The sequence below is a fragment of the Lotus japonicus genome, chromosome 1 (assembly GCF_012489685.1).
Source record: "Lotus japonicus ecotype B-129 chromosome 1, LjGifu_v1.2".
Taxonomy (NCBI): domain Eukaryota; kingdom Viridiplantae; phylum Streptophyta; class Magnoliopsida; order Fabales; family Fabaceae; genus Lotus; species Lotus japonicus.
Genome location: NC_080041.1, coordinates 50,815,628 through 50,833,059, shown reverse-complemented (window position 1 = coordinate 50,833,059; position 17,432 = coordinate 50,815,628). Strand labels below are relative to the sequence as shown.

At 38.8% G+C, this 17,432-nt stretch overlaps 1 protein-coding gene across 1 annotated transcript in view; it reads left to right on the top strand.

Annotated features, from left to right (window-relative positions):
- The window catches only part of LOC130744643 (uncharacterized), a 29,787-nt gene that overhangs the window by 6,573 nt on the left and 5,782 nt on the right, over positions 1–17,432 (top strand). Inside the window, exons 8-12 of the mRNA XM_057596832.1 lie at positions 4,236–4,562; positions 5,735–6,104; positions 6,186–6,865; positions 6,959–7,031; positions 7,102–7,187. Coding sequence (XP_057452815.1) covers positions 4,236–4,562; positions 5,735–6,104; positions 6,186–6,865; positions 6,959–7,031; positions 7,102–7,187 — 1,536 coding nt within the window. The remainder of the gene's footprint in view (positions 1–4,235; positions 4,563–5,734; positions 6,105–6,185; positions 6,866–6,958; positions 7,032–7,101; positions 7,188–17,432) is intronic.

Genomic DNA, 17,432 nt, shown 5'->3' with positions numbered 1-17,432 from the left:
GTGTCTGGGAAGTATCTGACCAACCCAGATATATTTTTCATACAAAAACTCTGATTCTCCCTTGACCCACTCTGGGACAAGGTTGATCAGTGTTGTACCATTGAGACAACAATCCGAGAGGCTCCTTAGATTCTCTTGACAGTTCTGATTCACTAAAACCACTTCCCTAATTTACCATGGTACCAGTATACATAGAAACTTCCCCAACTGCCCATTCCTAATAACTGAATCCACTACTTTTCTCCTAATAACTGACTCCAACATGGTTATCAACGATACGTACGATACATATCTCAATACGATACAAATTCTTGAGGCAGCGATACGTATCACAGTGTGAATCTTAAATGATCATGGATTCATACAGTATGTCCTATTTGGAAGCTGGATCTTACGATTCCCGATTCGCTGCTGAATCTTACGATTCAAAGTTGCATGCAAGTTGCACTTTAGTCCAGTCGTGCTGTGTGACTAGTATAGGTTTGTAGTTTTTTTTGTGCTGTTTTTTTTCCATAAATAAATGCCAAAAATTAGCTGACTAATATTTATTCAAAAGACCCATGTCCCAATCTTAGAAAAATCGAACACTACTTTGGTCCTCACTACTATCAATTCATCTGACATTCCTAGCTCACCAAAGGCACATGTCAACTTTGTTGTTTTATTATTGGTTCTATTCCCCTGCGCTTCTCAACACTTTATCTTCTTCTACTAACGTGTTTTCTGCTGTGACATTTGTTTAGTTGTGCAGTTTTTGTTATTGTTGTGGGCTAGGGTTGACCTTGGGGGAGATGAACGATCCAATTAGTTAGATTATGATTATTTACTAGGATCTAAGTTTAGGAAGTCGGAAAGTAATTTGCAATTCTTCATCTTATTGATGTTCTATGGAGGGTTTGAATACCTTAAACTTTGTGCATGCACCCACTATTTTTCTTCTTATTTCCATTTATGACTTGGGTCTTGTATTATTTAGGTTTATTATATGATATATCAGCATATGCTTCAATTTATAACTTGATTTCTTTGTATCATGTATCTTACGATTGAGAGAGCAGTTCGAGAGGCTCCTCAGACTCTCCTGACAGTTCTGATTCACTAAAACCACTCTCCTAATTTACCCTGGTACCAGTATACATAGAAACTGCCCCAACTGTCCCATTCCTAATAACTGACTAACTGCCTCTTAACTTCTCAGATGGACTTATTTTTATCCAACCCATTTCTCCTATGTTTTCTTACATAAACTCTTTCAATTATTGGTTTGCTAACACTTGTGAACTTATGTATTAAGACTTGTGAATTATCATATAAGTTATGAATTATGATATATTTAGTTTATTGTTTTTGACACATGCTGATAGTTTTTTGTTTATTAATTCTGCAGTATCTTTTTTGTTTTGTGTGCGTGTAATATAATATGTTTACTCTAGCTACGATGCTCTACAACATGATCTTCCATATTTTTATGGCTTTTCACCTTGAGCCGCCATCTTCTATTAATATCACTGATCTTGGTTAGTGTTCATGAACCAACTGTCCCAAAAGTATAAATTGTTGGGTGAAGATATATGGATGCTTTTTTCATATGATATTTCTAATACGTCCCCTCACGCAAGATCCCATTGGGCATAATATGTTGACAAACATGGTATGGTGCAACCTCAGTCACTGAATAAGGCGCATGCATGATTTTCTTATTATATTTCTAACACTTAGCTTATTACATATGAAATCATGGAATGTTATTAGGTGAACCATCGCATCCAACCATTACATATATTAAATAAATAAATATTAATTTGTTTAATAATATATCTAACAGTCAGAAATGATAGTTAACCATGGACCACTTCTAAACTGGTCCACGGCATAACCACCCATTGCCTGGTCTTTGTGAACAAATCTACAAGTTCGAGGAAATTGGAAGCGATGGAAGGAGATAGGAGGGAATGACATTTTTGAATTTGACTCACATAATTTTTGGCATAGAAAACTTATAGTTTATAGGTTTTCCAAATAAGGAAAAATAGAACTCCAAATCTGTGCAAATAGAGAGTGACAAATCAACAACTATATACAAAATACTCTACCGTGAAGTAATGCCATTCACATGCAAAATACTCCCTCTCAAGCTAGTGAATGGATATATCTCACTCTCATAATTTCAACTTATGGATTGCATGATGTGATGCTGCCACAATACTGCAGTTACAATATTGTCTTCAATTGCATAATATTGCAATTGCACTGTGTTTGAACATTACACGAAAATTCACAACATTATACCCTGCGACCCAATTCAACGGTGCAATGGCGGTATTGGAGTACTGATTTTAGTATGTTAAAATATTGTACAGTGTACTACATGTGAAGCAGTTACTGCTTTTACATGTAGTTAGCAATCTGTTAGATTCAGTTATATCACTTATTCTATAACCCATTCAGTTTCAATTTAGTTTTTCACCTTTCAGAATCTCTCTCTCTCTCAGCTTCCTCTTGAATTATATTTAGTATTTAGAGCTTAGGAATCAGAGTTCATGTCTGACTCTAGTTATCTGCAACCCCATCCACCATCTCTCCGCTAGCAATGGTGGGTAATTTTCTTGCTTCCACACAACCAATGGTGATTTTTGTTCCAGAAAATGCACTGATTTCATTTTCTCGCACAATTTCTGGTATATTGGATGACAAGAACTTATTTTGTGGAAGGAACAGGTCAAGCTAGTAATAACTGGCCATTGGGTTCATTTTCTGCTGCTGTATGTTACTATGGTTTTGATCAAAACTTTGATGCTTCAACTTCACAACAACATTCTTCCTCTAATTTAACACCATTATGGTAGACCACCACCTTTGCAGCAGAAATTACACAGGTTTTCTTCTACATCAGCATTCCAACAACAGCCAATTCAGACCACAAGCCACTCAATTTCAGTCCTCTTCTTGGCAGTCCCAACAACTTTGACATTTTCCACTATCTTTAAACGAAGATTACAATAAGTATTCTCAAGCCTCTTCAGACTTTACAACCAAAATATTATTTGTACACCTAACCTTCCCAGGCTAAAACCCAGACATTATTGAACACTAGTCTGTTGTCTTCAGAAGTCCCTATATTGTCTCAAGCAATCTCTTAGGGCTTGTTTGAGAGATTTAGCACTGTCATTCAACAGTTCGGTATGACTTAGAGTGACATAGATCACTCAGTTTTTTATCGTCACTCAACTGTTAGGTGTATTTACTTGATTGTGTAAGTGTATGACATTGTTATTACAGGCAATGATCACCATTTAATCACACAATTAAAACAGCACCTTTGTCATCACCTCCAGACAAAAGATTAACATCTGTACTCCAACTTGGGGGGGGGGGGGGAGTATTGAGATGTTTTATGAAAATGATTAATGCTCAAAGAGTAATCCTTTAGTCTTTCTTTACCACCTCCTCACACATTCAGTGTAGTTTCTCAAACACTTGCTCACTTAAAAATTTGGAAAAGGATTACGATTCAAAAGGGGTAGAAACCTACCTATCCAGGCAACTGTGTAGATGTCGACTACACATAACCTGTCACTGATCTGTTTATTGAATGTTCCTAGGTCAGTTGCTAATCTAGTAGCACGGAAGAGTATAAGTTTCAGGCTATATATGAAACAAAATATAGTTTCTCACTTAAGTGTGGTGGTTAAGTTTCAGGCTATAGTACAAGGAGTTTGAGAGTGTCTATGGATGAGGGTCATACTGGATGATCTTATAATAACGTACAAAGATCCTATGGAGTTGTTTTGTGACGACAAATCAACCATTAGTATTGCACATAACTCGGTCCAACATGACAAGACAAAACACATTGAGATAGACCAGCATTTCATCAAGTAGAAATTGGATGATGGACTGAATCCCACAACATGTCCCACCCACATGTCCCTTCAAGATATCAGTTGGCAAATATATTAAATAATGGAGTAATGGACATTCCATAGAGCGCTTTTAAGATCTTACAACCAACTTGGGAAAGATTGATTAAAATTAACCACGTTAACGGAGAATGTTGTATTGAGTAATTATTGTATGTAATAACTATTTTCTGGGACATATTTTTGTTTTCTTTTCCCCTGTAGAGATCTGTTTCGCTCTTTATTTCCTTTTATTGGAGCATGTTCGTTTCTTATAGGAAATTTCTATGTTAGTTCTGAATTCAAGAATACTTCTTGTTGTTTATGGTGCTGCAGGTTCAAATTAACATCTTTCAGTTCTTCAAAGGCTACTTGGAAGGTCGTAGGTACAGAAATGGATGGCCAGAGATGCTGAAGCTAAAGGATTGGCCCCCATCAAATTCTTTTGAAGAGTGTTTTCCGAGGCATGGTGCCGAGTTCATAGCTATGCTTCCTTTTAGTGACTATACCCATCCCAAATTTGGTATTTTAAATCTTGCCACAAAGCTCCCTGCTGTTTTGAAGCCTGATTTGGGCCCCAAAACATACATTGCTTATGGATCTTTAGAAGAATTAAGCAGAGGTGATTCTGTGACAAAACTACATTGTGACATTTCAGATGCGGTAAATTTTAAAATAAGAGATCTATTTCTGTTTGAATTTTAGTAGGATATGTTGCTCATAATCTGTCATTTTTTATAACTTATTTACTTTATTACAGAATTAGAAGTTTTGTCATACTGCACACCAGAATCTATTATATGTAATACGGCATTTATTACAGGCTAATTGCACACTATTAATCATAAAAAGCATTCCCAACCAATATTAATTTTACATATGCTATAATCTGATGTGTTCCTTTAAGTTAGAGCACATGTATATCAACTAGCTAGTTGTTGAAGTTAATAAGAACAGTAACAATATCGCTTGAAAGAACCTTTCCTCTTACCAAATTGATGTCAACATTTGAGATTTGTTTGGTCAACAGTATGGCCCATGTGGTGGTAGTTCACGGCTGGGACATGATTTACTTGAGCAATGCCTGAGAAATCGCTTTTAGAGACGAGAAGATGCATCAGCAAGAGCATGAGCAAAATGAAATTTAGAAGTTTGCTTAGCTGGAACAAAGTGGACCATGCATTAGAAAGAGTAGGCGTGGTTGGGGAATCCATAATTATTTGTTTACAGTTGGTAGAGTGCTCTAGATGGAGTGTAGAGGACAGTAGCATGGGAAGGGTATTGCGTTGCTCAAGCTCCTTTGCTTAGATCTCTGCTAGCAATAGCAATATCCCAAATGACTAAGAAACATTGTCATTGCTAGGTCTCATGTCGAAGCAGCACTCCATAGGCATTAGCGATGGCCTCAGCAGCATTTGAATTTGTTTAGTTAGAGCAGTTGCTTAAGAAGTTCAAGTCAGGCCATAAGACAAATGAAACTCTCTTGTCATCATCAAGCAACACTGCATATTGATATTTATTGATTGTTATATCAATTTAAATGATCAGGTAGTTAACATTCTCAGCTCCCGCAAATGTCTACTGGACCCTGAACTAGTTATGCATGTAACAAGCTTAAATGTGTGTATGCGCCTGGATGTGTGCTTGCTCTATATTGAGAATGAGTTTTTAGTGTAAAGTTACACATGAAACTGGAAAATAAGTTAGTTCTTCTGAATAAATTAAAACGTAAGTGACGTATTCGATTTACTCATTCAACATTCAGGTTTTCTCCTTTCTCATGTTCTGCAGCAGTTACTAATTCCACTAATGGAGTCATGCTGTTCAATGATCAGGTCAATATTCTGACGCACACAGAGGAAGTAAAGGCACCACTATGGCAACCCAAAATTATAAAAAAATTACAGAAGAAGTATGAAGCTGAAGATATGCGCGATCTCTATGGTAGGATCAATAAGACAGTTGTTTCACATAGAAGTAAGCACAAAAAGTGTCGTACAGGTATTAGCATGGATCCTAAAATCCCTGAAAATGATGACACTATGGGAAGAAACTCAAACTTACGGGGAAGTCAAAGTAATGAAGAGATAGTAGTTAATGAACTGTCAACTAGATCCTCGAGTTTGGGAGAATCAAGATCAGATAGTGCAGCTTGTGTTCAAGGGTTCTCAGAATCCAGCGAAAGTAAATCAGTTTTAAATGCTGGTGAGCAGGCAATCCTCAATATGTATAAAAGGTTTGTGAAATTTGATCTCAATAATCATGATTCTGGTTACTTGTTTCCAGGAAAAGATTGTGAGTGGATGCATTATGACGTGAATAATGGGAAACAATGGTGCTCATCACCAGGTGATGGATCTTTTAAAGGAATTTCATTACAAGAAGATATGAAGTTTAAGACATGCACAGATGTCGATTATGAAAAAAGAAGAGTGATTGATGTGGACTTAAATAAAGAAAAGTTTTGTTTCAAAGATCATACAGGTTCCTTATTTGTTGATTTGAACTTCTCCACTCCACCAGCAAGGGTAAATCAGGAGCATCAGAGAAATTTTTCTGTTTGTGAAAATATGGCTGACAGTAATAGTATTTCTAAAGAAGGGACAGTTGTGGGTAATTTCTTCCCTCTAGATGAATCTCATGAACAAGATCTCGGTAATGATACTAAAAAAAATCCAAATGCCAGTGAATGTAATCAGCCTTGTACTGGAAAAGGAGAAACAATTTTTTTCAATAGATCGAGTTCTTCAGTCATGCCATGTTCAAAGATCCAGATCGACAAAACTGTGCCAGTTAAAAATGACATATCGAGTAATAATTTCTTTCAAAATGATGATCATATGGAGACTCAATTTGGGAGTGCTGTGTGGGACATATTCCGCAGACAGGATGTACCTAAACTAACCGAGTACCTCAAGAAGCACCATAAAGAATTTCGCCACGCTAATAATCTTCCAGTTGATTCTGTAAGTATGGTTGCCTTTGTCCTTGCGTTATTGATTTTAGATTTTGGTAATTATGTTTTATACTTGATATTCTTTACTCTTCTTTGGCTTCAGGTGACCCATCCCATTCATGACCAGATCCTTTATCTAAATGAGAAGCATAAAAGACAGCTTAAGAAAGAGTATGGTATGAAATTATGCTTCAACTAGTGATTCCTTTTATGTGGATTTTGTGGCTATGAATTTTTTAATCCCAGGCATTGAACCATGGACGTTTGAGCAACACCTTGGCGAGGCTGTTTTCATACCTGCAGGGTGCCCACATCAAGTGAGAAATAGAAAGGTGAATGCGTCAAGTTTTATATTAAAATCTAAACTAGTTTACAAATCTTATATGTAACATTTTACGTGCAAACTTTTATAAAACTACTGGGTTGTGATGAATTATTGTGCAACTGAGTGTAGAATGTCCTTATATATTTGATTGAAATAATTTAAATATGATTAATAATATGTAATTAAGGAAACCGTAAATTATGAATTTAATGTTTTAATATTGACCATTCATTTTAAGATCTAACGGTCATGATTTATTCTCATTATTCTCACATAAGAAGGTCTTTCTCATAAGATACATCCTCTTAATTAGTATATATATTTGTATATTTGATAGACCCAAGATTCAGCCTCGTATTACTGAAGTGTCTACTGCAGTTAAGAGAAGTTAGTGGATCAGAAACTGTTGGGGTAGTTATTGGAATAGTTATTATTGGTTATTTACATCAGTTTATGTTAGTTATGTTCCATCAAAACTGCCTAGGGGTGGTTATTAAATTTCTGGTTATTAAATAGGAGTTGTGGCTGTTAGTTTAGACATTCAGAAATTCATAAGTGATTTAGTAGGGAGAGAACTGGGGGTTTGCCTAGCGTACTGATAGGGAACTACATGAACAGTACTCGTGAACAGTAGCAGTTTGGAAGTTATTATTATTTAATTTATTAGTTGGGTAATTTTATGATTAAAGCAGTTAGGTAACTGCTATGGTTTGAATTTAAATAATATAGGAGTGGTTATAAATAGGAGTTGTATCTTCTGTTAGGATTATTTAGAAGTTGTGTGCTTTAGGAGAGGGACTGGACTCTCGAATTCCAGTATTAGGAGAGGCTGGCTCTCGAACAACCAGAGTTGTATCATTATTTCTATAATATAATTCTGTTCTTATCAATTTGGTATCAGAGCACCATCCAGGTGCTGTGGTGCAAATGAATCGTGAAGAAATGGAGAAGGAGACAACAATTGGCCTTCTCACACAAATAAAGAAGGTGATTGCAGATTTGAGAGAGGAAATCGCACGTCAGAGAAAGGACGAAATAGAGAAGATCGCCCTCATCCATTCGTTGCTGCAACATGGTTCGACCATGGTGGAAAGACAGGATTGCAGCCTTCAACGGGAAACGAAGGACGAATCCACTGTTTGGCCCCAAAAGGCCGACTCAGGGTTCGATGGAACAGGAAGACTGAAATTGCGGGTTGAACACTCACCATCGCTGTATTTTGAGCTATGAAGCACGGACTCGGACACGGATACGGACACGGGCGGGAACGCCGACACGGCTAAACTCCAAAAAGTAGGATACGGGGACACGACTTTGTTGAAAGTCAAATGCAATTAATTAGCACACTAATTAGAATAATTAGAGTCTGATTTGTACAGCTAATTAGGACTTTTATGTCAATGCTATTAGCATTCATAGAGAGAATATTTTCCCTGATTTTTAGGCTAGAATAGTGCCCAGGTCTTTAGTCATTTGTATTCTATAAATATTGCTCATGTATCATTTTACCAATCAATATAATATCATACATTTTCCGCATGGTATCAGAGCTCGATCTGAACCATCCCTAACCTAGCACCGTCAAGCCAGGGGAGACCAAAAATCTGATGAGTCACTCAAGGCGGAGGCTGGATCATTTCCGACCAACTCACACGACGGGCTTACTCACCTTATCACTGGTCATAAGTTGAATGGCCAGAACTATAACCAATGGGTAAGGTCAGTCACGATCTTCCTCCAAGGAAAAGGAAGAGAAGGCTACATCACAGGAGATTCCAAGTGTCCTGAGAAAGGGGACACCAATTCTCAAAAATGGCAACTTGAGAACAGCCAAGTGATGACATGGCTGCTCAACACCATGACAAATGAAATTGGTGAAAATTTCATGTTCTATGACACTGCAAAAGATATATGGGATGCAGTGAAGGAGACATACTCAAATGTCGACAATACATCTGTTGTGTTTGAGATAAAAAGCATACTCCATGACCTTCGACAGGGAGAATCCTCAGTTACTGAGTATTTTAACATACTCAACAGACATTGGCAGCAACTGGACATATATGAAGAAGTTAAATGGTGCTGTACGGAGGATCAGAAGAAATACGAGGACCTGGTCGAAAAAGAGAATTTACAAGTTCCTATTGGGACTAAACAAGGATCTTGATGAGGTTCGTGGAAGGATCCTTGGAACTAAACCACTTCCAAAAATCCGGGAAGCTTTCTCAGAAGTAAGAAGGGAAGAAAGCAGGAAGAAACTCATGCTAGGGACATCCATCTCAGCCCCATCCACTGAAAGCTCTGCAATGGCAGCAAGAGGAAACCAACCTCAGCCACCAGCAAAGAAAACTCGCCCCTGGTGTGATCAATGCAAGAGGCCAGGCCACACCAAGGAGAATTGTTGGAGTATATATGGAAAACCTCAGAAGCCAAACAATTCAAAAGTAAGGAAGGCAGAGGAAACACTGTGGTTCACCACCAAAACTCTGAGGTAATCTCTAATTCATCACCATTCAGCAAAGAACAAATGAAGACTCTTCAAAAACTCCTTCAGCAGACCATGTTAACTGCAGGAAAAAGTGGTACTGCTGCAGTGGCTCAAAAAAGGTAATTTCTTATATGCCTTAAACACTAGCAAAGGGAAAATAGAGTCATGGATCATTGACTCAGGAGCTTCAGATCACATGACTGGAGACTTAACTTTGTTTAGTAGTTATTCTCCTTGTCCCTATAACTACACTATTCGAATAGCTGATGGAACACATTCTAAGGTCATGGGTAAAGGATCAGTTATTATCTCCCCACATATTACACTTGAATCAGTTTTATATGTGCCCGAACTTGATTGTAACTTGTTGTCCATTAGCAAGATTACAAGAGATTTGAAATGTGTTGCTAAATTCTCCGATAACCTGTGTGAATTTCAGATTTTGGAGTCGGGGAAGACGATTGGCAATGCTAAAGAGTGTGCTGGACTCTACCTCCTCAAAGCTGAAAAATCAGAAGAATTGAAAACTCATTCTTATGCAGTAGCAACAGTTCCATGTAGTGAAAATGATGTAATGTTGTGGCACTACAGATTAGGCCACCCAAATTTCATGTACTTGGAAAAGATTTTTCCCTCATTATTCAATAAAAACCAGAAGAATTTTCAGTGTGAAACTTGCCAATTGTCTAAGCATACTCGCAGCCATTACCCACCACAACCCTATAAACCATCTCAACCTTTCTCATTAATCCATAGTGATGTATGGGGACCTTCACGGGTTCACAACATTACTGGCTCAAGATGGTTTGTCACCTTCATTGACGATCACACACGGGTCACTTGGGTGTTTCTAATGAAGGAAAAATCAGAAGTTGGGAAGATTTTTTAAGTATTTCATAACATGGTGCAAACACAATTTCAAAGCAAGATTCAGATACTTAGAACTGACAATGGTCGTGAGTATTACAATCTTGCTCTAACTTCCAACCTTCAAAAGGTTGGAATTGTTCATCAAAGTTCTTGTGTAGACACCCCCCAACAGAATGGAGTTGCGGAAAGGAAGAATAGACACCTTCTGGTAGTGACTAGATCAATCATGTCGGCTACTAATGTTCCAAAACAATTTTGGGGAGAAGCTGTCCTTTCGGCCACATATCTCATAAACCGAATGCCTTCCCGTATCCTTGACTTTAAGACCCCATTATCCACACTTCAAACCACCTTTCCAGCCAGCAAAATCCTTTCTTCCATTCCATTAAAAGTCTTTGGATGTTCAGCCTTTGTCCACAACCTCAAACCCCACCGTAGCAAACTGGACCTTGAACTGGACCCAAGGTCTATCAAGTGCATTTTTCTTGGTTATTCTCCCCACCAAAAAGGATATAGGTGCTACTCTCCCATAACTAAAATTTTTACCACACTATGGATGTAACTTTCTTTGAGAATCAAGCCTATTACACCAAAGTTGGCATTCAGGGGGAGCAATCATACAGGTATCCAACTGAAACTTTGGAATACCAATCTTTGGTACTTGAACAAACTGAACCTGCACAAATCTTACCAACTCAAGCCTCCTCTCAACCAGCTGAAACAACACCTAAGCCAATTGAAAGGACAGCAGAAGTTGTAGCAGAAGTTGTAGCAGAAACTGAAAATGATGGAGTTGAAGTTTTAACTTCATCCCAACAGAATCAAGACCCAAAAGTACAAGGAGGAAACTTGAAGACTTATGAAAGGAAAAGGAGGAAGGAAGTAGAGTCGAGCACAACTCCAACGCAGAACCATGAGTCCAACCAGGCCCTAGAAAATGAAGTCCCTACGGGTAATGTTGTTCCTAATTCTGTTCCTGTTAACATGAATGCACCTGACACTGATATTCCTATTGCCATGAGAAAAGGGGTGAGAACTTGTACTCAACACCCTATTGAGAGATATGTTTCATATGGAAAGTTATCACAAAAATACAGGTCATTTGTAGCTGTTGTTGACAACATAGAAATTCCCAAAAACATTCAAGAAACTCTGCAGAAACCTGAATGGGCAGCAGCTGTAACAGAAGAAGTTCAAGCACTGGTAAAAAATGGGACTTGGAAAATCACCACTATACCAAAAGGAAAGAGGCTAGTGGGATGCAAGTGGATATTTTCAGTCAAATACAATGCTGATGGAAGTATAAACAGGTACAAAGCCCGGTTGGTTGCAAAAGGATTTACACAATCATATGGAGTGGATTATGAAGAGACATTTGCACCTGTGGCAAAACTCAATTCTGTTCGAGTCCTGTTATCTTTGGCAGCAAATCTAGATTGGCCTCTTCACCAACTAGATATAATGAATGCCTTTCTAAATGGTGAGTTAGAAGAAGAGGTGTATATGCAAATACTTCCAGGACTTGAATCACCCAACACTTCAAACATGGTATGCAGACTCCGTAAATCACTATATGGCCTAAAACAATCACCAAGAGCATGGTTTGACAGACTAACAAGGGTTGTCAAAGAAGATGGTTTTGTTCAATGCCAAACAGACCATACTATGTTTGCTAAGCACTCTATGGATGGGAAGATAGCCTTATTCATTGTCTATGTTGACGATATCGTTATTACAGGAGACGATTATGACCAAATCAAACGTCTAAAGAGTCTTTTAGCAAACGAATTTGAGGTCAAGGATTTGGGCCAGCTCAAGTACTTTCTAGGGATGGAAATTGCTCGGACAAAGAATGGCATTTATGTTTCTCAGAGGAAGTACACTCTGGATTTACTTAAAGAAACAGGGATGCTCGGATGCAAAACAGCTAATACCCCCATAGAGCCGGTCAAAAGAAGTGAAGAGGAAAGTATACCAGCTGATAAAGATAGATATCAAAGTCTGGTTGGAAAATTAATTTATCTAACTCACACCAGGCCAGATATTGGCTTTGCTGTAAGCTTGGCTAGTCGCTACATGTCAAACCCAACTGAGACTCACATGAAGACTGTGAACAGAATCCTCCAATACCTAAAGGGATCACCTGGTCGAGGACTTTATTTTCAGAAGAACTCAAACAGAGGCATTGAAGTCTACACTGATTCAGATTGGGCAGGTTGCTTATCTGACAGGAAATCTACCACATGCTATTGCACCTTTGTATGGGGAAATATGGTAACTTGGAGAAGTAAGAAACAATCTGTAGTAGCTAGGAGTAGTGCAGAAGCTTAATTCAGAGCTATGACACAAGGTATTTGTGAAGGAATTTGGCTCAAACGAATGCTGGATGAGATCAGAATTCCTACCAATTACACCATGAGAATACTGTGTGACAACAAGGCTGCTATAAGCATTGCTAAGAATTCAGTTCACCATGATAGGACAAAGCATGTGGAGATTGATAGGCATTTCATTAAGGAGAAAATTGATCAAGAGATTATACGTGTTGATCACATTCCATCATGCAAGCAAACAGCAGACATTATGACTAAAGCTCTTCCAAGGAACATATATGAAAATATCAGATCCAATCTGGGTATGATAGATATCTTCCACCCAGATTGAGGGGGAGTGTTGAAAGTCAAATGCAATTAATTAGCACACTAATTAGAATAATTAGAGTCTGATTTGTACAGCTAATTAGGACTTTTATGTCAATGTTATTAGCATTCATAGAGAGAATATTTTCCCTGATTTTTAGGCTAGAATAGTGCCCAGGCCTTTAGTCATTTGTATTCTATAAATACTGCTCATGTATCATTTTACCAATCAATATAATATCATACATTTTCCGCAGACTTATATATATATATATATAATATACATATATATTAGAGATAAATGATAATATATTTATTGAAAAAAGGAGTCAAAGTACAAAAAGCAAGAGGTTATAACATCTGCAACACAAAACAGTAACAAGAAAGATACAAATGCAGAAATAAAAAGAAAACATAAGCAACAATAGCAGATAGATGGCATGAATGTGAAGAGCCAGCTTGTGATTGAGCCCAAGTCTAGAGCATGCACGATTACATAGAAAAAACAGGACAGTGCAATTATGAAATTAGCAGTCCAGCAAGATGAATTCAGAGCTCAGAACATATATATATATATATATATATATATATATATATATATGTTCACAAGATCTGATTTGATAAGGTCTATTTAATTTTTAATTAGATAAGATTTGTTTTATTTTTAATTTATCTTTTTTTTTTAAAGCCAGAAAATAATAAAAACACAGTACAAGTGTCCCCTATATGTGTCCAGGCACAAAGGTGTGTCGGCTCAAGAAACAAGCCGTGTCCGAGCCAAGAAATAATAATTTTTTATTCAGACACGCCCCAGATTCATCAGATTCATCATCAAACAGTACAAACCCAGAAAATAAAATTTATTCATCACCATCTTCATCCTCTAACAACAAAATAACCCAGAGAAATAAATTTATTCACTCAACTTTATCATTTCTTTCATCATCTTTATTCTCCAACAACAGCAAGAACCGAAAATAACAAATTATTCATCATCATTTTAGAATCAACAATACATTACAATCATTAAAAAAATAAAAAATACAAGAACAAAGGTGGATGGAAATAAGCTAGGGAAGGTTCATGAACAGCGGGTAGGTCCTGGAACAAAAAAAGAGAAGAAATACTTTCCTTCTTACCCAGCTCTCTCTCTCTCTCATCTTCTCACTTTGGGTTTAGATCCGATTTTTGCTTGTCCCTCACAACACGTAAACCAGAACAGATAAGGATGAAGGAGGTAAGCCATCCGAATCCAATCCCATCAACACCACCATCTTCCATCGGACCAGATCTTCCTCTGGGTTTCTTCATCTCAGAATCAGACCGTGTTTCTTCATCTGGGTTCTTCTTCATTGTGGCCACATCCTCCACCACCCAGCCAAGGGGGTTAGTTATCCTTCACCTTTGTCGCCATCTCGGACACCTTTTGCTCGAACCCAGATTGGGATGAGAGAGGGGAGAGAACTCAGATCTGGTGAGAAGGAACTCAGATCTGATGAGAAGACCAGATCTGAAGAGAGGAAAACAGTAAATTACCCGGCCATAGTGTGGCTGTCATGGCGTACATGTTGAGCACACAACATCTTCTCCAGCGGCGATTTCCAAGCCTTGACCACGAGTACAGGAAATCCGAAGAGAAGAACAGCACCGTCACATGAATTCTCAAGGAAGTAAACAGGTGAAGTTGAAATACGGCATTTTTTAAGTTGAAGTCCCTTGACCACCAGTTCTTGCAATCTGACATTGAGTTGAATTACGATATTTTATGAAATCTGGACTGGCAAGCGCCATTCACGTGGCAACTCAAGGAATTTGAAGACATTGGAAGACTCTTCAACTCTAAGACATGACATCGAGTTTCGTGTCTTGTGGGCTTGTGGACTGGGCGGACCTATCTCAACTGAATGCCCGTCGAGATACCCTAATAGCGTGGCGGGATTGATCTTGTTCAGGCACCTGGCGATCATCAGGGCGGTAAAGAGATGCTCGCCCGATACATGGTCCCACGCCAGCTGTCCTATTCTATCCCTTTTGTCTTATTTGCATAGAGATTTGGGGCTCTTTTATGAGGCCCAAATATAAGAATATTCTAGATAAGGACTACACCCACTATAAAAGGAGGTCCCCTCATTGTACTAGACACCTTTTTGATAACTAATGAGAATTTCCTTATTTGACATCACCTTTCTATTTATGCTCTGCTAGGGTTTACTAGCATATTCCTTTATTCCTCAAGTAGACCTTGGTACAAAACATTGGCGCCGTCTATGACCTTGAAACATGAATTGGATACTTTGCAAGAGGTTCAACGCCAGAACGAGCACTTGCAAGCTCAGGTTGAGTACTTAAACCAAATGAGGGATTCACGCCGTGGTCAACGCATTGACGCTGAAGATGTGGCGGAATTTCAGCCATTCGTGCCTGCGGCTGCGGTGGTGGAGATACCAGAACACTTACAGACTATGACGTTAGATATGTTTTCAAGCGACTCAAACCCAATGGATCATTTGAGATACTTCAACATAAAAATGGTCATTGGCGAGGCGACAGATTCAGTGAAGTGTCGCTTACTACCATCCACATTTAAAGGCATGGCGATGACTTGGTTCATCAAACAACCCCCTTTTCTGTTAGTAACTTCACTGATTTGTCCACCTTGTTTTTGACTCAGTTCTCGGCAACCATTTTTTATTTGGTTAAGATACAACAGCAGCCGGGCGAGAGACTAAAAACTTACATGGCACGATTTAGTAAAATGGCGGTGCAACTGGAGGATGACAGCCCCGACGTGTGTGTGGCGGCTTTCAAAAATGGACTTCGGGCGGGCTCGTTAAACCGTGATTTAACCAGGCGTCCAGCGCGAGACATGATGGATTTACGATCCAGGGTGCAGAAGTTTATCTTCATAGAACAAGATAATCAGACTAAAAAAGAAAGGGAAGATAAAGAAAGGGAAGATTGGCGAAAGGGCATTCAACAAGGCACCGCACTATCTGAAAAGACAAAAGCAAGTAAAGATTCAAGGCCTACTCAAACCCCTCGCTAGCCAAGGCCTGGACCTATCAACATGCAAGGCAAGGATTTCAGAGCAACAGTTTGCACAGGAATGCACAGGGTGCGTCGCGAAATCTGGCAACGCAACCAACGGCTACACAAAACACTGCACCATTGACAAAACCGAATGCCCCTTTGAGTACTATATTGCGCGCCGTTGGGCAGACAAATGTTGTACAATATCCAGGACCTCCCCGGCGACCTCCGGCTAACGTTGACACAAATAGGTGGTGTGAATTCCACAAGGCTTTGGGGCATACCACTGATAATTGTTGGACGTTGCGCCGTGAGATCGACCGCCTGATCAAGGTCGGGCACCTGACGAATTTTGTTAAGAACAACTCAAGTCTTGAGCCTACCAAGGAGACTCAAGACAGTAAAGAAAAGAACAAAGAAGTTGTTGAAGAGTTAGGAGAACCATCTGGTGAATGCGTCCATCGCAGGAGGATTTGGCGGTGGACAACTTTCTAGCAAGGCTAGGAAAAGACATGTTGCGACGGTTCATTTTGTGCCTAAAGCATACAAAGGGGCATGTTGGTTGAACCGCTCTCCAATCATGTTCACCCCACTGGATTTCGCGCATGTCATTCTACCCCATTGTGGTGACAATCAGGGTCAACAATTACAAGACCAAGAAAGTGTTTTTAGACCAAGGAAGCTCGGCGGACATTATTTATGGCGATGCATTTGATCGCTTAGGGCTTAAAGAGTCAGATTTAAAGCCTTACCTTGGAACTTTGGTAGGTTTCACTGGCGATCGTGTGAATGTTAGAGGCTATGTGAAAATTCCAACTGTCTTTGGCGAGAGAGAATTCGTCGAAAAGTTCCAAGTCAAGTACCTCGCTCTTGCTTGTCGGGCAAATTATAATGCATTGCTCGGCCATGATACACTCAACAAGTTATGTGCTTATCTCTACTGCTCATTTAACGATTAAGTATCCGGGAGCAATGGCAAAATAGTTTTGCGCGTAGATCAAGATGCGGCGAGGGAATGTGACCTAAAAAGTGTGGCTCTCTATGGTAGGAAGGCCGCCAAGGAAAGCCATAGAATTACTGAGATCTTTCCACAGGAGGGTTTTACCTTGGACCCTAGAGATGACTCTGAAGATCTCCGCCCTCAGCTTGTTGAAGAAACGAAATTTGCAAAAGTGAAGGACAAGGTGTTAAAAATCAGAAGCGGACTATCAAGTGAACAAGAGGC